Source organism: Carex rostrata, chromosome 19, assembly GCF_964058835.1.
Source record: "Carex rostrata chromosome 19, lpCarRost1.2, whole genome shotgun sequence".
In the NCBI taxonomy this organism is placed as follows: domain Eukaryota; kingdom Viridiplantae; phylum Streptophyta; class Magnoliopsida; order Poales; family Cyperaceae; genus Carex; species Carex rostrata.
In genome coordinates, this window is record NC_135936.1 from 337,740 (window position 1) to 359,947 (window position 22,208).

Genomic DNA, 22,208 nt, shown 5'->3' on the forward strand with positions numbered 1-22,208 from the left:
ATTAAATTATATAATATATATCTACTATTCGGATACGGATAATTAAAATTTAAAACTATATCCGTATCCGTATTCGTATCCGCACGGATATTCGAATATCGGATATCCATATTAAATTTTCGGATACGGAGTCGGATACGGTCGGATAATATCCAACTCGTTTGCACCCCTACCTTTCTCCCTTCTTCTTCCATCAAAGAATAGAGAGGAGAATTCCATTTAAGAAAATTGGAGAGAAATTCTCACGAGGCGATCCTGTTGCTTTGGAAGACCTAATCTAAGATTCAACCAAAAGAGCGTGAAAGGAAAAGCTTGCAAGAGTCTTGTCTCGCACTCACGGAGACGGTTGCTTCTCCATGGAAAACAACATGGAATCAGGTATTGTATTCCGCACTAAAGATTATGTTTTGGGTCTCTTTGGCATAGGACGGTCTTAGGTTAAGGTGGGGATTGTTTCTTTTTCCCCGGGGTGTAAGTGTTTGACCCCTAGATGAGATGTAATTGTTTGATCTCTAGATAAGGCGTAATTGTTTGGCCTTTATGATTCCCAACAAGTGGTATCAGAGCCTTCCTATACCGAAGGATTAGGTCTTTAAGGGTCTAGAGAGAATTAGGAATTGATTTTTCGTCAATTTTTCGGATTTTTCTTGTTTTTCTTGATTTTTTCTGAAAATTAAAGTTTGGAAGCACAAAAGATGTTTTAAATTAAGATCATGACTACTTAATTTTAAGATATTAAGTTTGTTATGGTTTGCTCGAAGATTTCCATTTGAAATCGCAAAATCCTAATCAAGATTCGGTCTTGGAGTTCTTTGTGGGGCTTATCTTGGCCACACAAGATTTTGCTGTTATTAATTTGACGTTTTTTGAGTAGTTGTGAAAATTAAGTGTACATTTAATGGAAGCAAAAGTTCATCGGCCCTCCGGAAGGTAGTGATTGATGAAATTTTATGTATAATTTAGTAATATTAAAGTATAGTGATGATTATTATGATTAATACATATGTCAATAATGTCGGCCCTCCGGAAGGCATGTTGTTAATATGTTATTGAATCATCAATACTTTATTATTGCGCCAAAGTATCATAAGAAGTTAATTCTTTTGCCCTCCGGTAATCAATTAATGGAAACCGATATTTTGTTAAGATGGTTGGGTTTAGCCTTTGTTTGAACATAATTTATAAAATTCAGAATTTATTTTGCTAAATCGTGGTTGTTTTGTGTGTTTTTTGTTCGAAATTTTCAGCTAGCATTACTACTAGCCTAAAAGAAATTCCGATGTTGAATGGTAAGTATTGGCAGGAGAGTGTTATGATAACTCTCGGTGTCATGGATTTAGACTTAGTATTCAGAACAGATCGTCCGAAAATTACTGATACCTCAACCGAAAAATAAATAAGGATTGAGAAAAAGTGGGATAGATCTAATAGAGTGAGTCTAATGATTATGAAAAGGTCTATTCCAGAGGCATTTAGAGGTTCGATTTCTGATACGATTACTAATGCTAAGGAATTTTTGGCTGAAGTTGAGACAAGGTTTGTCAAGAATGAAAAGTCTAAAATTGGTACACTCTTGACTAAAATTGTCTCAATGAAATATAAAGATAAAGGAAGTATTAGGGAGTACATCATGGAGATGTCTAATGTTGTTTCAAAACTAAGGGCACTTAAGTTGGAGATCTCTGATGATCTTTTGGTGCACTTAGTATTGATATCCCTTCCTCCACACTTTGGACAGTTTAGGGTAAGCTACAATTGTCAAAATGACAAATGGCCACTCAATGAACTCATCTCCCATTGTGTGAAAGAAGAGGAAAGACTTGAATAACATAAGACAGAAAATGCACATGGTGCTACTACTTCCAAATTTAAGGCTTCAACTAAGCATAAGAAATTGGATCAGAATAAAGATAATAAGGTGCTGCAGTAACCACCGACAAGAAACAGGATAAGGGCAAGAAAGTTGCAACTTCGGAAAATGCTTGTTACTTCTGTGGTGCGGTTGGACACAAGAAGATTCATTACCAGAATTATCACTCTTGGCGTGCTAAGAAAGGTAAATCTCTTGTTATGATTTGTACGAAAGTTAATTTATCTTCTGTATCTAGATATACTTGGTGGATAGATTCACGTGCAACTACTCACATAAGTATATCTTTGCAGGGCTGCCTAAATTGCCGGAAGCCTAGTGATGATAAGAGATTCATCTTTGTGGGCGATGGCAATAAAGTTGAGGTGGAGGCTATTGGGACTTATAGATTATTGTTAAAATCAGGATTTTATTTGAATTTGTATGAGACTTTTGTTGTACCGTCTTTTAGACGTAACTTAATTTTTATTTCTGCATCGGATAAGTATGGATTTACTTGTACTTTTAGAAATGAAAATTTTAGTATGTTTCATGATTCAAATCAAGTTGATTCTGATTTTCTTTCTGTTTATGATAATCTATATTCTTTGGATGTCAATAACTCATATATTGAAACCTTGCATGTGGATACAAATAGTAAGAAAAAAAAATTAACTAATGAAAATTCACCTACATTATGGCACAAGCGATTAGGTCACATTTCTAAACATAGAATTGAGAGACTTGTGTCAAATGACATTCTCCAACCCTTAAATTTTTCAGATTTTTGTGATTGTATTAATTGCATAAAAGGAAAACAAACCAATTTCAAAAAATATGAAGCCAATAGGTGTTCGAAAGTCTTAGAATTAATTCATACTGATATCTGTGATCCGTTTCCAACGACTACAAGAAATGATTACCGGTATTTTATTAGTTTCATAGATGACTATTCAAGATATGACTATATATATTTAATTAACGAAAAGGCAGAAGCCCTTGGCATGTTCAAAAGTTTTAAAGCAGAAGTTGAGTTACAACTTAACAAACGCAATAAGGCCATTAGATCTGACCGTGGTGGTGAATATTACGACATATATGATGGATCAGGTGAACAGTGTAAAGGGCCTTTTGCACATTTCATAGATGAATGCGGGATTGTGCCTCAGTATACATTACCTGGTTCGCCGGCAATGAATGGTGTTTTTGAGAGGCGCAATCGAACGCTTAAGGATATGGTAAAAAGTATGATTAGTCGTACTACTTTACCAAAGAATCTATGGGGTGAAGCCTTAAAAACAGCAGCATATATCCTAAATAGAGTGTCACAGAAAATCAATCTCTTTATAGATCAGAATTATTGTTCACGATCTATAATTTTTTTTTCCTCTGTGCAGTTTAAAAGAAGAAAAGAAAAAAATAATACATCGAACTTAATAAATTCGATTTTACTATATTTCATGTAAACGAGACTCTTTTTTTTTTAAGTTCGAATTTTTTAATTTCTATGAATGAAAATTTTCCGATGATGAAAGTAGTGCAATATCTAGTGCAATATCGGAGAGAGGAAAAAAACATAGAAAGAAGGCCCCACGGCCAAGATTAAAAAAGTAGGTTATAATCTAGCTTTATTGATTTGACAAGAGCACTAGCATTTTCCTTCGTTCTGTTTTGGGTACTATTTTGATGTTATTTTTTTCGCTATTGAAATGTCGGTACGTGATGACAAATTGATTTAATAATTTTGACAATAGTTAAAAAGAATTTATAATTTGTAAATCGGACAGTTCAAATTTGATCCATATGTTGAAATATTGTTTGATTTTGAGGTGAGTTTCATTGTTCATCAAATTACATGAATGCCTTATCAGCAAGGTGCATATACTCGGGGATTCCCTTAATATTAAATTTGTTATTATAAGAAAAGGTTGTCATGTTCTACATCACATGTCATCATTGAGTTGTAACTTGCAAAGAAAGACATAAATAAATAAATAAATTATTGTTGGCTAGAACTGGATATGGGAATTGATTTTGGAGGATCAGTAGATAGAATACGCCATCGGCCATCCTAATGAGTAATGAACCCTACGTACCCCACTGATCCGCAATTTGGCTTACCACTTGCAAATTGCAACCGTCGTCTTTTTGCGGACCACGCAATTTTCCAACAAATAGGTAATAAATACATGGATCATTTGCGGGGCCTCTAAGTCTAAAGAGCTAGAGAGGGAGAGAGAGACATTACGTCACGATCAGGCACAAGGCATTAGCCATGTCTCGTGTCCGTGTTCTATCTGCGCGCAGCTATCGCTGTGAATTTGACACGGTCGAGTAGTATCCATCTTCTATCACCACCGTCGGATTCAGTATTGACAGAGCTGTTAAATGTTGTTGTTCTTCACTTGTTCTACTATCTGTGTGCTGCATCAAGCAAAAACTGCTCAGTTAATATTTACACCAGTAATTAATGACACCAAAAAATCACCATGGTAATTAATGACAGGACAATTCATGTGATTACATTTGCCTTGCCGATACAATATGCAATTAATTAATGATGCCAAATTGACCGTATTGCGGAAAGTTCAACACTATATTGCATTGAGATTTTTTTTTTTACAAGGTTTCAAAAAAAGTTTTTTTTTTTTTTAGTAGTTCCGGCATTTCAGTTTGCATTCAATAAACATATTTGATAGTGTTTTGATTTATGATAAAACTATTAATGCAAGCGAATGTAAATACTGATGACAATGCAACTATGACTTTTTTTAAGACAAATTTTATGACAATTGTCGAAAATCTCAAATAAATTATAGCATGAATGCAGAATTTATATTAAATCATCTCAATCTCACGTACAAAATTAATTACAAAATGCTGATATACAAATTACAATATTTATTGGACGTTTGTAGAGTTATTACTTAATTAATAATCATTTTAAAATATCACATCATTATTTGTATTTAATAAGAGGTGTCAATTTTACAGCTGTAAAAAAGAAATATATTACAAGGAAGTAAAAAAAAATATAGTAATATTTATGTCTAATGTCTCACAAAATTAATATTTAAATGCATTGTAAGGATGGAAATAATTTTAAAATGGTTGAGGAATTGTTAATTTTTTTTTTTTTTGAAAACTTTCGTAGAAGTTACGAAGTCATGAAGAAGAATCGAACTCTCGACCTTTAGTACAACAACTCTACGAATAATTTAAAAGTGATCAGTGAATATTTGTTAAACTTATTTATGCGACAAAATGAAGATGCTCGAATATTCTCTCCATTTACTTTTCATTCGTTTTTTTTTTTTTTTTTTTTTTTTTTTATATTGCACACAGTTGGTTGCTGATCTGATCGAACATTTACAAATTAATATAATTCCACTTTCTTTCTTTAAGGAACTTTCTGTGAAGGTTCTCAGTTCTTTTTTTTGAGAGATGAAGGTTCTCAGTTCTTACAAAAAGGGAAAAAAAAAAAAAAAATTTCTATGAAGGACCTCCTTTAGGGGGTGAAAACGTGGTAATTTCGATCCGTAGATATCAGATATTTGAATATATATGTAGATAAGGATGTTGATATAATTTTATGTTTCAATTATTCATATCCGAATAATAAATGTATATCATATATTTTAATATATATTATGAAAAATTTATGTTATTCACGATTATAATTAGATAAATATTACTAACTTTAATATTTTTTAATGTTTTTTCATATTATTTCATGAATATCCGATTTGATCCGGACTTGTATCTATATCTGTTTGATATCCTCTCCATATCTGTATCCAAAAAATAAAAAAAATATAAATTTAATTTTACCACTATCCGTTCCGTATCCGCTCCGTTTTCACCCCTAAACTCCTTGCATTCCTTGCCTTGGTCACATACATAGTGACAAACGGAAAAGTTTGGGTTCGGTTCGGCAAGTTCAAAAATTCGTGATTCGGATATAATTTGAGTATAATTCAGAAATAATTCGGTACAATAAGTAAGCCAAAAAAAAAAAGTTTCCCAATGAAACCACAGCAAAAGAAATTCAAAAAAAGTTTCTAAAAAAAATTGATGTTTTTTCCGTGAATAATACGTGACTCGCATTTTATTCGCAAATAAAATATATTATACGTTTTTTGCATTTTATTTGAAGTTCGATTCAAAAACATAAAGTAACATTTTATACGCGAATCATGTCACTATGGTCACATACCCACGTGGTCACGCTACAAAAAAAATTAAAGGTGCTGGTTTATTAATTAAATATGAGAAAACAAGGGAAACATCAAATTAGGTTTGCTGACTTTGTTATCCATTAGATTGCTAGAAAAGGTCGAACAATTGATTTATCAACCATCTAGAAACATTTTTTGTGTTATTTTATTGTTACTTGGATTGGAAAACTAGGCATTCTTCTTCCGTGGACAGCAACTTGTTTTACATGAAAAAACAGATAATTTCTACAGTTCAATTATTAATTATTTTATTTAATATATTGATAAATGTTAAGTTATTTAATTTTATAATTTATATAGTTTATTAGTAGTCTGATTTGAAAAACAAGATTATTAAGATGCACGGGATATACTAGCACAAAAGGTATTCAGAGGCGGATTCAGGATTTTCATCAGAGAAGACAAAAAAATAACGAATCGGATTTAAACTCATTAATTAATTGATTAGTTGGTAAAAAAAATAATGCTTTAACTTATATTTTTCGATGCTCTGACTTATAATTTATGATGTTTTAAATTATAATTCTAATCACCAATCATAATTTAAAAAATTTATTTTAATTTTAAACCTAAATTTAATATGAATTGCAAATTAGAAATCTAACTAAAGGGGGGCAAAAAAAATTCATAGAGAGCAAAATCGGTCAGAAGTCAGAACCAATAAATCTTCATTAAAACTCAAAATAAACGAGAGATAACTGCCTCCCCTTAATCTCATGTGGGTATGCCCTGAAGGTATTATCAGCATTGATACATTAATGTCGTTTCTTGTAAATAACTTCAGTGATAAAAATTGAAATTGTCAATATATACTCAATTTATCGTCCAACTTGAAAAAATTGAGTTCAACATTTAGTGCAAACATAATAAGGACAGTGCGTAACACAGCAAATTCTGTGCCCCAAATCTTATTTCGAGCTCCGAAGTAGTATTTTTTTTTATTTTTAAATTGCAATCCATGACTGTGCTCAAGTTTTTTTCATCACTATTCTAAAGATTGATTCTAATTCCGGACTTATCAATTCATTTGTAGCTTTTTTGTACATGTCAAACAAATCTTATTAGATCAAATAGATTTTAACTTTTATGACCTAACAATTTAAATTTTACCGCAAAAAAATTAATGAGACCATGAAGACTTTCACCTTTATTACCTAATAATTATAATTTTCACCATATTATTGAAGTAAATAGCTGAAAAACCTCCTCTATTTTCATCAATAAAAAAAAAACACAAGAGAGGATTCCCCCAAGGCCCAAGTAAAAGAAACTTTTAAAAAGGTAAAAAGTAAAAGAGATGATCAAATTATTTCCGTCGCTAAGACTAAGATAATTCCTTCTTTAGACGTTGCAATTACATAGAAATTAAAAATGCTTGCCCCAAACCCATTTTTTTTTTTAGCAAACAAAAATTGAATTTTTAGAGAAAGGGATTGATTTTTTTTTTCTTTTTACAAATTTAACAAGTAGCGAATCTATAGGTTAGTATCTGGAGATACCGAACTATAAATTTGATTCCCTCCTCTCACACTCTGCTCCACAGAAAGCCACCCAAAATTTGGTCAAAGGGGCCGAGTTCCGTGTCCTATTATCCAATTGGATTTTAGGGTTTATTATTTAAAGATTTGTTAGGTTTGGTTTGAGATGTTATAAGTAGGGGCGAAAAAAGTATGGATAATATTCGGTCCGTATTTGATTCATGTTCGTAAAATTAGATGTTGATCGGAATATTTGTCTAGATATGAATATTGATATACATTTTAATTATGTGTCCAAATAGTAGAAGTGATCTTCTATCTATTAAAAAAAATAGTAACTTCTTTTTTAAAATATAAAATTTGATATGTAAGTGTATTTTTTTTTGTTTGAAGGTATGTATGTGTATTTTCATAATTATGTTTAACACTTCGGATTAATTATTTGAATTTTAAAAATAGAGGTATGAATCTATCCATAATATGCATATTATCGTAGCCATAGTCTCACTCTTAATCTATTGCCATTTATACAATAAATTAAAGGTATACATAAATAAGAACAGAGACCCTGTTCGGCAACACCTCTTTTAGTCTCCTCAAGCCTCCTTTTATTTCCTTTGTCGCTTAATTATTCTGAATATGAATTCTTTAGATAGGATTAAGATCAACTTTTTTAATTTTCTTAGGAAGAACATCGCATAAAACAAAATTTTAAAGAGGAAAAGAGTAAAAGAGGACAATGCAATTACATATAAATTTAAAATGCTTTCCCCAGCAAGGTAAGCATCTCTGTTTTAACTTTTGTAAGTCCTTTATCCTCACTTTTTTGAATGAAAGTGAGAATATAATTTCTCCTTCAAAAATGAAAGCATAGAATTGGTAAAGTTAGTACAATTTGATAAACACGCCTTAAATAAGTGTCAAACGTCAGTCAAGGTCATTATCAAAATCAAATAGATTGATAACACATACTCATAAAGATACCTCACCGAATAAAGTGAAGCTGAAAAAATGGAAAGATGGCCTACAAGAACACTAGTCTTACTATTAAGCAAAGTGATTTCTACCACAAAAATATTTATTTGGATGGTTCAGAATTGTTAGGCAAAGTGATTTCTACCTATATCTAAAAAAAAGTAGATCTGTTTTTAAATAAATGTTGATATTTAAGTGTATATTCATATGGAGAATAGAATATGTTTAATGGCTTGGATCAATTGTTTTTAATTTTTAAAATAGAGATATAAATTCATTGTACAAATATGTTTAGTGTTGTAAACGAATTAAATCGAATCAAACTTACTCTAGTTTGAGTTTGAATAAGATTTGAATCGAACTGGTTTGATTTGTTCGAATCGAATTAATTGTGAACTACAAATTTTTTGAATCGAATTATGAACTACATTTTTTTTTGGCAGCTCTAGTTATAACGGTAGTTTATGCATTAATTTTTTTCTCGCGGAATAAAATTCACATGGTTTCCTTTTACTTTTCAGGAATTCACACTAATGAATTATGTGCCAGTTCAAGTTTTTTTTTACCTTTTACTTTTTAGGAATTCACACTAATGAATTATGGGCCAGTTCAAGTTTTTTTTTACCTTTTACGCTTCTGGATTGATTAAAAATATAGCATGAACCTAGTCAGATGAAACTTATTCCATTGTTAATTTGTTACACTGCTAAAACATTTCCCTATTAAAAGTTACCATTATATTAACAATTTTGAGTTGTGATATAAATTTGGTTCTTGCATTATTAAAGATTAATGGTTGAATCCATTAGTTGTATTATTTGAGATTCGAACCTAAATAGTTTGCAAATCAGTTTCGAATGAATTTGATCCAGTTTGAGTTTGATTTGAATAAGATTTGAACCGAACTAGTTTGATTTGTTATAGAACGAACTAATTTGGAATCAAATTAATCTCAAATCAAACTCAAATCGAATTACGAACTACAAATTTTTTTTGCCACTCCTATATATGTTTATAATATGCATATTATCGCAGGTCTCACTCTTAATTCATTATCATTTATATAAGAAACACAAGGTATACATGAATAAGAAAAAATAAATTACAATATATTATTTGCCCCTCTAGGACCTATATATATTTTTTTCAATAGATTATTTCGGCCCTTCGAATGGATATCTATTTTTATTTTTTTTGCTTTTCTTTTCTAATACGGACTCAACGCGTTTATTTGTATAGACTTGGAATTCAAATCATTTTGACTGGCCCATCAATCTATTTAAAGATCCAAACCCTTCTAATTTGGTCCAATAACCAATCTGAACAGACACTTGATTTAGAAAATTTGGTAGCCGAATTCATGCACACGAGTTTGAAGCAATTCACTAGTTGCTATTTGCTAATGCGAACGAACATTCATCGCATTAAGTCATCCATTTCTGTTACCGAATTTTTTATAAATATCCATAAAAATAATTAAATTTCAAAAACTAACTAAAGTTGCGCAGGATTTTGAAATCTACCCAAATCGCAAAATTTTTTTGCTGTAATTCAGTCTAAAACTGCACACACAAAAAAAAAATTCAGTTTTACAGTTCCAAAACCATGGTTTTAAATTAAAAAAAACCGCAAATTTTTTTTTGCAGTTTTACAATTCCAAAACCAGGTTTTAAAAAAAAAAAACAAATAGCGCAAAAATTCTTTTTTTTTTCATTTTTCAGATTTTTTTTATTTAAATAGAAATATTTATAATTTATTTATTTTTATATTGAAATATTAGAAATATCTAATATATTTATTTACAAATAGATAGAATACTATATAATTTGATATATTAGAAAGACTGCTACAAATAACCTGGATCAATATTTTTCATGCCGAATTTTTTGCGGCTATAAGAAAAATTAATATATTTCTTTATGAGTTATTGAAAAAAAAAAATGATTGGATTTTGAGTTATTGACCCAGGTTTAAAAGTCATTTCTAGGTAATGCAAAAAATATTGTGATCCTTCTAGTATTTAGTGTGTTTAATTTATCAAAAGTTGTATCTTTAGTGTGTTAGATTCACTTAGAGAATTTAGTGTGTTTAACTCTAAATCTATTAGATTGATTTCAAACGATGAATCTAAACTATTAAAACCGATCTACTTCACAAGTAATGCATGTACATGCAATATTTTGAAAATTTTGAATCATTTTACGCAAATTCAAGCATAAAAAAATAAAATAAGGTTTATAAGTTGTTTTAGTGCATTTATTTTTCATCATTTGTTGACCACATGAGTTTGTACAAAATGAGTTTGAAAATTTGAAAACTTTGTATGTACACATATCACTCATGAAATATGTCCCGATTTCAATAATTTAAATTTGTATCAAATATTAATTCAATTTGGTGAGCCTAGCACACCTCACTCTATTTTTTGAGATAAAAAGTAAGATTATATTTCTTTTTTTAAAAAATATTTTAAAGAAACTTTTTAATTAGAATTCCAACCTACAACACCTCACAAACCACCTGGAATTTTAAAATGTACCATTTGTTGAAAAAATAAAAAAAAATCATTTTTTTCTAAAAAAATTGATTTCTTCCATGACTGCACCTAGCAGATGTGGACTCATTTACTGGGGGGGGGGGGGGGGGCATGAGGCCCTCAGATAGGGTCCATACCTAGCGGATGAGGTCCCATTTTTTTTTTTTTTTTCCAGATGAGGTTTTTTATTTATTTGGGTGCGGAACCTATCCTGAGGACTCATCTACTAGATGCGACCAGTAATTAGGTCTACATCCGCTAGGTGCGGCTATGGTAGAAATGAAACTTTTCATAAAAGAGGGTTTTTTTATTTTTGAGAAGATGGTACATTTACAAATTTCGGCACAAACCACTGAATCAAATAATAATTCTCATTATTTTATTATTATTGATTTATACATGAGAATTTATTTATTTATTTTCATCAAAGATTCCCGCCAATGATAAAAGAGTCTTTATGTAGTTTCAAAATTAATTATCTGAAAATACTTATCTATTTAGTTGAAATAATAGGACCATGTCAAATTCAAACAAACAAACATATAATCCTGTAAATTGGTATTACATATTGTCAAAAAAATTAATTAACAAAGTTTGGCCTCCAGAATAATTTTCTAACTATGCCATGCATGGTATCAACAGAATAAATGTAGTTTAAACTAACCAACAATAACTACTCAAAATTTGAGTTTGGATCCGAACCGTCCATCAGAATTCGGAGGAATACGGCTTCGGATGGAATTCACGGGCCCTTTAATATTCGTTCGATTCTGATCAGACGGTCCGGATCTAAACTCAAAATTTGGGTTACTTTTGAGGATCCGAAGTTCCGAACCAAGCCGACATGGCCACATTGTGAGGCGATGTGATCCCAGTCTACCATAAGCACCACAAGTCCACATGCAGGAAAAAAGAATTGCAACTTTTCATTCAACCTAATTGTAAAGTGGCTTTGTCAAAAATAAATAAAGAAAAAGAATATGACTTTTTGTAGAGAGTATTCCCCTAGTCATTGTGACCGGATTTCCTGACGTTGATTTTTGTTTTTGTTTTTTTTTTTTAATTTTAAAATTAACTAGAAATGGCATGAAGCCTGGTCTAGTTCGGTCAATCTGGTGCAGGCCAGCAGGAGCCCACAATGATCTTTTTTTATGACACTAAATGTATAGTATAACATGAGCAAGAATTAGAAATTTGAAAAATTGGAGATTCTTCTAGTGTATATTTTATAAATGAACTAAATGGTATATAATATTTATATAAATATTATAAAATATAAAGAATAAAGTTGTTGATTTAATTCATAGGGTGTCTTAGTTCACTTCTAATAAACTTTTGAATTTCATGATTATCACGGACTTTATATTTTTGAAAATAGTACGGATCGATGTTGTTACTGTTCTAGTTGAAAATAAAATGCTGACAACATCAAATTTTATAGTAATTAATGAAGCTTATAAGCGTAGATAACTTTATATGAATAGATGTAGGGTAGTGTTTCTAATTAGTTTACTAAGTTAATTTTGTATAGAATCAAGTGGTAAAAAAATGTTTAAAAAATAAATACAATGGAATTAATTTATAGACCTGTTGATTTTATACTAAATTAAATTAAATGTAGACGATTAACAAAGTTGGAGATGGACTCCGAGTGGAATTTATTATGCTAGTTCGGCTTACAAAATTAATAATTCTGATGGCAGGGGGAAAGATAAATAAAGTGGCCGCATGATGAGAAGGTATGAAATTGTCGGGTTCCTTTGAAGGTAAGAATCTTTGTTTATCTGTCGTTGAGGCAAATTAAGGATTCTTAATTACTCAAGATCAGAATCAGATGGCCTAGTTAGAAGGGATTTTAACTGCTACACACTTGCTCTTTGAATGCTCTTATGCAAGGTCAGTCTAGTACCAATTAATTAGCCTCAAAATATTTTACACAAAAAAATATTTTATTTGTCATTAGATCAAAACTTGATTTAAAAAAACTTCTATCTTTAGAATCAGGTTGGATGACCCGAGCCTCGGTCAAACTAGTGGACTAATGGTTTCTTTTATTCCAAAATCACCATTTCGCTGCCACGGATCTTGAGTGCTAGTAGATAGATACTACACATCTGTCACATCCCGGGATAACCCGCTACGTATTTCTACGTAAGGCGTATGCACATCACATACATTGTCAATAAAAATATAAATAAAGCCACATTTATTTCAAAATCAAACGAGTTAAACAAACGATCATAGCGGACATGGCTAGTAACACAAGCACTGCCATGCCTGCTCAATGTATCAATTATTAAATCATGAAAAACAAAACTAAACAACACGTGACAATTTATCAATTCCAATTTGAATAGGTGGTCTATTGGTATATGCTTTAGCTGATACTCACGAGGTCTGGGATTCGATTCCCACGCAGTGCATTAATTTTTTCCACCTTTTATGTTTTAACTTGTACACTCTATCTTTATTTGATTTTTTTGTTAATATTGCAAGTAATAATCACGGTTTTATATGAAGATTTTATAAAAAAAAATTGAATAATAAACTTTGTATTCTATATTTTTATACATTGTAATGGTGTTAACTCAATTATTTGTTAAATATTTGTTTCGTATTCGTATTCGAATCCGTATCCGTGGATTATCCGTATCCATTTAAAGTGGATTTGGTTTTAGATTTTGACATCGGTTTACTGTCCGTATCCGTATCCGTTCAATGAAAAACGGATACGGATTTGGTATTACCATTATCCGCTCCATTTTCACCCGTACTTCTATCCCCATTTTATTAGTTAAGCTTTTATTTAATTATTTTAAAATTTAAAATGACCAATATAGCCTGTAAATTTTTAAATGGAGTTGTCTAGTTCTTCTAATTATCTTCTTTCTCCTCTCCTCCTTTCTTCATCATTGAGTTTTCATAATGCCAAAGTTAGCGGTTGGCAGTAGCCTTGATTGAGTGGTGTATTGAGCGCATAAGGCTACAGCCTAAGCCATTAATTATCCGGCAGGAAGACACATTCACACAGAGTTTGTTCAGTGCAATAAAGTGATCTATAAGTGTTTTGGATTTTGGTTGAGGTGTATTGAGAGGTAAATTTGAGGCAAAGGCGTTGATAATATGAGATATAATATTTTGAGAGGGAAAATAGAATAGATAGTAAGAAAGGTATTAAATGAATCAGGGATTTAAGGAATAGTTGTTGGTTGAGTAAATGTGAGGGTAAGTGTGTGCATATTCAAGTGCACAACATGGGGAATGTAGGATGTGTGGGGCTACTGTTTAATTCGTTTTTAGGTGTTGATTGGAGTCAGATTAGTACTAATTGGGAGTAGATTCAAAAGTTATGATCCTAGGTTGTTTGGTGGGGTTAAAGGTGAACAAATTCAATGGCAGGGGGTAAATTTTTGTAGTTCAGGCTATGTTTTTATAGTTGCTAACTCATTGAAGCATTTCCTCAAACACTTCATGAGCACTCTCAGGTTTTGCGGTATAGTGTCGCTAGAGCATCTCCTACATAGATGCCGTTAGATGTTGCATTCTCTGCATCAATTTTTTTTTTTTTTTTTTTTTTTTTTGAAAATAAGGCTGCTTAGGCCCGTTTCATTGCAGAAACTTAATTACAGTAACCAGTTTCAATTACCAGATAGACCTGATAATTGCACGACCGTTCTCCTAAGCAATGATACCACAATTTAAGGTGGTAATCAGCAATGAGTTTAATAACAAAACAGCACAGCAAAATTCCTAAAAGTGCAGCTGATCACAGTCAGCAAAATATTGCATGTAAAAGCAAAATCAAAATTAGCCATAGGTCTTCATGTAGCATCAGCCGAGTCCCCTACTTGAGCTGTTACCACCAGTTCAAGGCCATCTTCACCAGAGTAGGCGCGAAGAGGGATGTGCTCCATTTGCTGCGGCATCCATGTCTTCACCTCCTCATCAATGGCTCCTACTTCATTGCCTGTCCAATACAAAACAAGAGAGGAAATAAGTATGATTGTATTACGTCCGGTAGGTATAGCTGCATGATTAAAGCAAATGTCATTGCGAATTTTCCAAATTGTCCATGTGAGGGCACTAAACACAGTAAGGAAAGCATGTTGTTTTGAGCGTGGTAAAGAGTGTGCGAAGTTGATGATATCCTGTATTGAATGCCATTGACTAAATTCCTCTTGGCATTGACCAAACCAGAACCAAATTTGCCTAACCCATGGACATTGAATAAACAGGTGATTGACAGTTTCATATGCTTGGCAAAAGTGGCAGTGTGTAGGACCAGTCCAACCTCGTTTAACGAGTTGTGATTTAGTAAGAATCTTTCGTTTTTGAACTAACCACATAAAAACTTTAATTTTTGGTGGGATTTTCAAATTCCACCATAGCATGGGCTGATTAGGAGTAATGCCTCGAAAATTTAGAAATTGGTACAAAGATTTGACCGTAAACAACCCAGAAGCAGACCATCTCCATTTAAGAGGAGGGTGGTTTTGGTTTTCATCAATTACTAAAGTGAAAAGGATATCTTGGAGAGCTGCCCAATCTCTCAAATCTACCCCATTCAGCTGTCTATTGAATCTCAAGTTCCCTCCCTGTTCCTCAAGAACTTCACACAAAGATAAGTCAGTAGTGATGCATTTGTTGTACAAGTGAGAAAACATTGTGGCAAGACTACACTCCCCATACCAAATGTCATGCCAAAACGAGATTGTAGTAGTGCAATTAGGGGAAAAGGAGATACTGTTTTGTATTAAAGGATCAATATCTAAAATAGCCTTCCAAAAAGCAGACGGAGGTAGGTTTTCTACATCATATTTGTGAGTGATTAAAATTTTCCAAGGATTGGTATATGTAGGGTCTTTAAATTTCCACACCCATTTGGCAAGTAAGGCCCTATTCATTATATCTAAATCCAAAACCCCCATCCCTCCATTTTGTTTGGTTAAACATACACTAGGCCAATTTAAAAGAGAGTGTTTTTTGGTAGTGGCCCCATACCCTTGCCATAAGAACTTGCGTCTATATCTATCTAATTTGGTAAGGACTCCTTTGGGAATGCGAAAAATGGACAAAGCGTAAAGAGGAATGGATGTAAGGACAGCATTTACGAGAGTCAACCTTCCACCAAGGGACAGTAATCTACCTTTCCAACTTTGTAACTTTTTATCAAATTTATCAAGAAGGAACTGCCAATCTTTGTTTAAAAGCTGAGAATTGTGTAGGGGGACACCTAAATATTTAAAAGGAAATTGAGAAACTTGACAATGGAATAGAGAAGCTAATTCAAAAGCTAGTTGTTCATCTATATTAAGAGGATAAAGTTCAGTTTTGTGTTCATTTATCCGAATCCCTGACAATGCCTCAAAGGCTCGAAGAGTCCACCAAGCCTTTTCAACATTTTGATGTGTGGCTTGTAAAAACAAGATCGTGTCGTCCGCGTAATGACAGTTTGTCATGGCTGATTGGTGTTCAAAACAAGAAGGGCCAAGTCCGTGTAGAAGTTGTTGGTGTTTACCGACATTAAACAATCTACTTAAAGTATCAGCTGCAAGGATGTACAAAAAAGGAGACAATGGGTCTCCTTGACGTACTCCACGTTGACATCTAAAATAATTTGTTAAAGAGCCATTAACATTGACACAGGAGGAGGAGCTGTACAGCCACCTTTGAATCCATTGAATCCACCGAGAACCAAAGGCTCGCCCCTGCATAACCTCAATCAAATAATCCCAATGAATTTTGTCGTAAGCTTTTTCGAAATCAATTTTTATCACTACTCCTTTTTGATCGGTTTTAGTGGCATAATGAATGATTTCTTGACTAAGAACAACGTTATCAAGGATATATCTACCCTTAAGAAATGCGGACTGACTAGGGTCAATAAGTTTTTGCATGATAGGTTCTATACGAAAGGTAAGCAATTTGGAAAGAATTTTGAAGCTACAATTTACAAGGCTAATCGGTCGATATTGTTTGAGTTGGGAAGCATTAGGGTCCTTAGGGATTAAACAGATAACCGATTTGTTCAAATGGCGGAGGTCAAGAGAATTGTCAAAAAATTTCTGGCAGAGTAGAAGGAGTTCAGGTTTGAGTAAATCCCAAAAATGTTGGTAGAAAAGGAAAGAAAATCCGTCAGGCCCTGGTGTCCCTGTGGGGTCAGAAAGGAAAATAGCTCTATGGATTTCTTCTTCAGAAAAGGGTGTTTCAAATAAAAGTCTATCGTGATCTGTTAATTGTAATCCTTCAGACCAGAAAGCTGGACCTAAAGAGGCGAATTTTGAACCTGATGTACCTAAAAGGTCTTTGTAAAAGAGGTAACCTTCTCGTTGAAGTTCAGAAGGTTGTGTAATTATTTGGGAACCATTATCAAGACTATGTATGATATTCTTTTTCCTACGGTGAGAAGCAATACTATGAAAGTATTTTGTGTTTCGGTCTCCTTCTTGGAGCCATTTCTGTTTGGACCGAAGTTTCCAAGCTAATTCCTCATCATGATAAAGATCATCTAACATAGTTTTATAATGTTGCCATTGGGACAATTCCGCAGGGGTGAGGTCCCTCTCCTCTTGTAATATATCGAGAGTGGTGAGGATAGTGTTAGCTTTGTGTTTGAGACGTTTTTTCTCCCCATAATAGTTTTTGGACCAGCCAGATATTTTCTGTTTCAATCTTTTCATTTTCTGGTGCCATTGGTGTCCAACATTACCATGGGGAGAAATTGGGGCAGCCAGCCACCATTGGTACACAAGTCTAACAAATTCCTCATTCTTAATCTACTCAGGATCAAATCTGAATACAAGTGGGGGAGGAGGGGTTCCAGTTGGGAAAATATTCTCTGCATCAATTATTAATTCGGATCATACGAATGACTCGACTCCAGCTCTTTAATCATCTCCTCTCGACGCTCTCGTGACTCCAGAAACAGAGTTTACAACGCAATGAACAGGCCCAATTTTGAAATTCCGGGCAACCAAGACCGGAAAAGAAGAAGAGCCCAGTTTGTAAAACTTCACTTATTGATTTTAAATAATAAAAATCAAGACATGTTCACGTGCTTCTTCTCTCTTTTACACGATCCAGAATTCCCGGAGGGATTCTACTTTTGTCGTAACCTAATTTTTTTTCCTTTTTATTATTTTTTAAGATTCCCCCAATAAGAAAACGACAAGTGTTTTGCTAGTGTAGGTGCACCTCTTGCACAGAGAAGACGTCCACTACTATCGTCTATCGGGGTTGCTTTTTTGGGGGCCCATTTTCTTTAATCCATAGGCCCACGAATATGACTGAAATTAATATAGTGAAAGTAAAAATAGCACACCTGGCAATAATTAATAAAAAAAGGCTGTCTAATCACAGAAAAAAATTGAATTGCTACTTGATAGACTCTGGATAAAGATACAATATGGAGTATGGACCTCCATAATTTTGCCTTTTGACAACTTTACATTTTCTTTTTTGACGTGTTAAATCAGTTAGGTAGTTTATTGTGACTATTTATTGCATAAATTACAGAAATTATTTCAGTAGCTGGTAGAATTATTGAAACAATATATTTTTATTGTTCTGGCACGGATCAGAAGAAGAACTGAAACAATAAAGAAAGTAGATAATTCGTGTGAAAAGATTTTGGGCCAAAGCCCAAAGAGTACTGTTAAGATACCTTTTGGAGGAAAGCAGATGTTAAAAGCCCATTATATAAATTCTCGATTCAAAATTAAGATTTTCTTAAGAGAGCGAGACAAGTTGAGTCAGCTTAAATACCGATCCGATCCGATCCAATTTGTTTATGTAGTTGGGAAAGCCTGATGTTGTGTCCGAACTTTAATATTGATCGGATGGTTCCGATATGGCAACAGACGACTCGACCCAGTTCAAGTAAAAACGATGCATCAAACAATCTGAACAGGTCATGATCAACCTATCTGATACATTTGGCTCATCTATTCGTCCACTTTATCACACATCATAATCACCCGTCATAAACTCATAATGCTTCCTTTTCTAAAGAGTTACAGAATTTCCGGATGGGCTATAGTTCAACCTCGAACGCTAGAAACTCGTTATTGGCATTTAATTTCTGAAAAAAGGGATTCAAACAAGCCAATCCAATTTCTATAGATATAAATTAACCTTCTCGTAGCATTTCCAATCTAGCAATTGAAATTAATTGTTAAACAGCAGTTATGAAAATTTTAGAAATTAATCTATTACATTTGTGCAATTAAATTAAATTGCTATCTATGTCTATAACAGCGCATATTTCTTTTTTTTATTGGAGAGGGGGCACTAAGAAATATTTTAAGTCATTCAATTAGACAGCATGTCATTAAACAAATATTTTTTTTATAAAGTAAATTTGTTTATTTGACAATTATAATACATTCCAGTAATTATGTTAACAACCAACACATCAAATTATCAATTTTAAAACAATTACTATTGTAGACATTCTTAGAGTGGATTCAAATGAGCCAATCCAATTTCTATAATTGTCTTTACGTAGTCAATTTTAGTTCGAGCTTGATTATGCCACTTGGAGCCCAAAAGAACAACTTTTGAGCATTGTCTCTTTTTTTTTTCTTTTTCTTTTGAGAAAAAATAAAGGTCAAGTCCTTATTTGATTTTTATGATAGAGTTACATGGGGTTTGTATTATCAAATGGATTATAAAGAAAGAAGCTCAAAACAATTTAGCAATTTGGAAAACTAAAAGTAAAAGAAAAGGTATCTTGAAGGTTTAGAAGAAAAAAAATAAACTCATTAGATGCACCGGTATCTCTGAAACTTTTTAGTTAGCACTCTAATAATTCAAAATTAAATAAACACCATTTAAAACTCCAAATTTCAGTTTTTACCATACACGCGCCTTTAGTCCGCACACCAATATTTTTTTTTTAGTTTTGTTCTGAATTTTTTGAAATTTTTAGACTACTTTTTTTTTTCTCTATATATAATTTGTAGTATAAAAGTGATACGGGCTATCTTGGGACAGTGGGCCGTATGCTAAAAGGACTTGGATTGGGCTCGTCTTGCTTGAGGTCGCAGGCTGAGGAATGATGGTTGTGAAATCGGAGGATGATCTCGGATCTCAAAGTCAGGAAAGGACTTTTGAGACTTGGTAAGATCTCGGAGATATTGAACTCTAACTTGTGTTATCTCCGAGTTGTGTGAGTGTGTATTGCTCTGTGTTCGCCCTTTTCCTGTCAAAGGAAGGGCTTTATATAATCTAACCTATGTACTGCCTTACGCATGCAAGGAGTAAGCCAGTTCGTGGGACAATTATGAGATCGTGTGATCATAGTCACCTTATAACCAATCTCATCGACGGTTATGCCGTAACCGACGTCGTGAACGGTTATGTCGTCCGAGGGGCGACTTCATGGCTTTAAGTCGTATGCATTATTACTTCAGCCCATTTATGTCGACCGGTTCTGGGCTTTTATCATAATGGGCTTCAATCATAGGCTTTGCATTTTCATCCCGGGCTAGCCTCCAAATGAGGTCCGAATCCCGGCCTTGTTCGTGGCCTAGATTGAAGTTAAAAGGGCCTTAGGAACATAGCCCTATCAAAAATGTTCATTAAATTGGGCGTATAATTTGTAGCAATTTGCGCACCAACTTACTTAGTACAAAATGCTACTCAGATTGTGCGCATAATTTATTGTAGTAATTTTTAGTTCAAATTTAGTCCAAAATTTTATTTATTAAACAAGTGTGTTTTATTTTCTACAATTTCGCCGTCAAATTTTATGTGTGTATATAATTTTAAATACCACAAAATAAAATATAATAGAACAGAAAAAAATTTAGTCCAAATATTTCAAACAATTCAGAAAATAACTTTAAAAAAAAATTGGTGCGCCTAGAATGCGCACCAAAAACTAAAAACCATAAAAAAAAAAAAAAAAAAAATTGGTGCACTTCCTCGGTCTGTGCATCAAAATTTGATGCATGGACTAAGCACACGTGGATGGTAAAAAATAAAATTCGAAGAGATGAGTGGTATTTGTTTAATTTGTATTATTTGAGATGCTAACTAAAAAATTTTCGACTGGTATCTCAACCAATGTTATAAAATGCGGTTTCTATGCGGTATGCGGAAGGCCACCGCATACCGCATATACGGTATACGGCCGCATATGCGGATTTTTATGCGGATTTATATATGCGGATTTTTTTCATTTAATATTAAATATAACACCCTTAATTAAATATTTAATATTTTAATATGGTTTAATCTAATCAAATATTTGAATAAAATCATCTATATCAAATATATTTGAGCATTTAATTAAATTTCATTAACAATGCGCGGTCTCCAGTATTAATGAAATATGATTGATTAAAAAACATTTCATAAAAAGTTTCAAAAACGGCTCCAGGCTTGAGCGCAACAATATAAATATTACATTTGGGCTCCAAACCTTCGGCCCAACAAACATTCAATGTATTGGTATTTAATAATAAAATAAGAGAATCGCTTGGGAGTTTGGACTTCGAAGGTATCCGGCATAATAGAAGTAATACTTAGTCCCACAGCACCAAAACAAAACAAATATAGCGTCGGGTAGCCTGTAAAAGAAGCTGGATAGTAGAGGATGACGCATCTGACTGGACTGTTGTCCGGATGGATATTTAAATAGGGATTTCGGATTGTATCAGCTATGTGATCCGATATCCCTTAAGAATTAAAATATGTAAAATATTTGAAGTGGACTAAAATCCACATATTAATCCGCATAGTCCGATTCTATGTGGTCGAGGACCGCATACGCATATGCGGCCGTATATGCGGCCGCATAGGCCGCATTTTATTACACTGATCTCAACAGAGTTTGTTCGTCCATGCAACTAGCACTCACCATGTTTCATTTGATTGCCATTATTATATATTGCTACTGTGTTTCAACTTGCTCCAGCAGGTTGGGATGAAAATGGAGCGGACAATGGTAAACGCATATCTTTTTTTTTTTCAGATATCGATACGGATCAATATTAGACGAATACGGAACGGATCGGATCAAATAGGATATCTATTAAAAAAATATAAAAATATTATTAAAAATATTAAATTTCATAATATTTATCTAAGTATAATGGTGAATAACATAATATTTCATAATAAATATT

General features: G+C 32.7%; 1 protein-coding gene across 1 annotated transcript; it reads left to right on the forward strand.

Annotated features, from left to right (window-relative positions):
* The first annotated feature begins 1,441 nt into the window (after positions 1–1,441).
* Positions 1,442–1,828, forward strand: LOC144571904 (uncharacterized). Its single transcript, XM_078321299.1, has one exon. The coding sequence runs from the start codon at positions 1,442–1,444 to the stop codon at positions 1,826–1,828; it is 387 nt and encodes a 128-aa protein (XP_078177425.1).
* Positions 1,829–22,208: the final 20,380 nt, after the last annotated feature.

Bases quoted from the DNA above. Each gene is read 5' to 3' on its own strand.
- LOC144571904 (XM_078321299.1), top strand. From the start codon at position 1,442: ATGATTATGAAAAGGTCTATTCCAGAGGCATTTAGAGGTTCGATTTCT.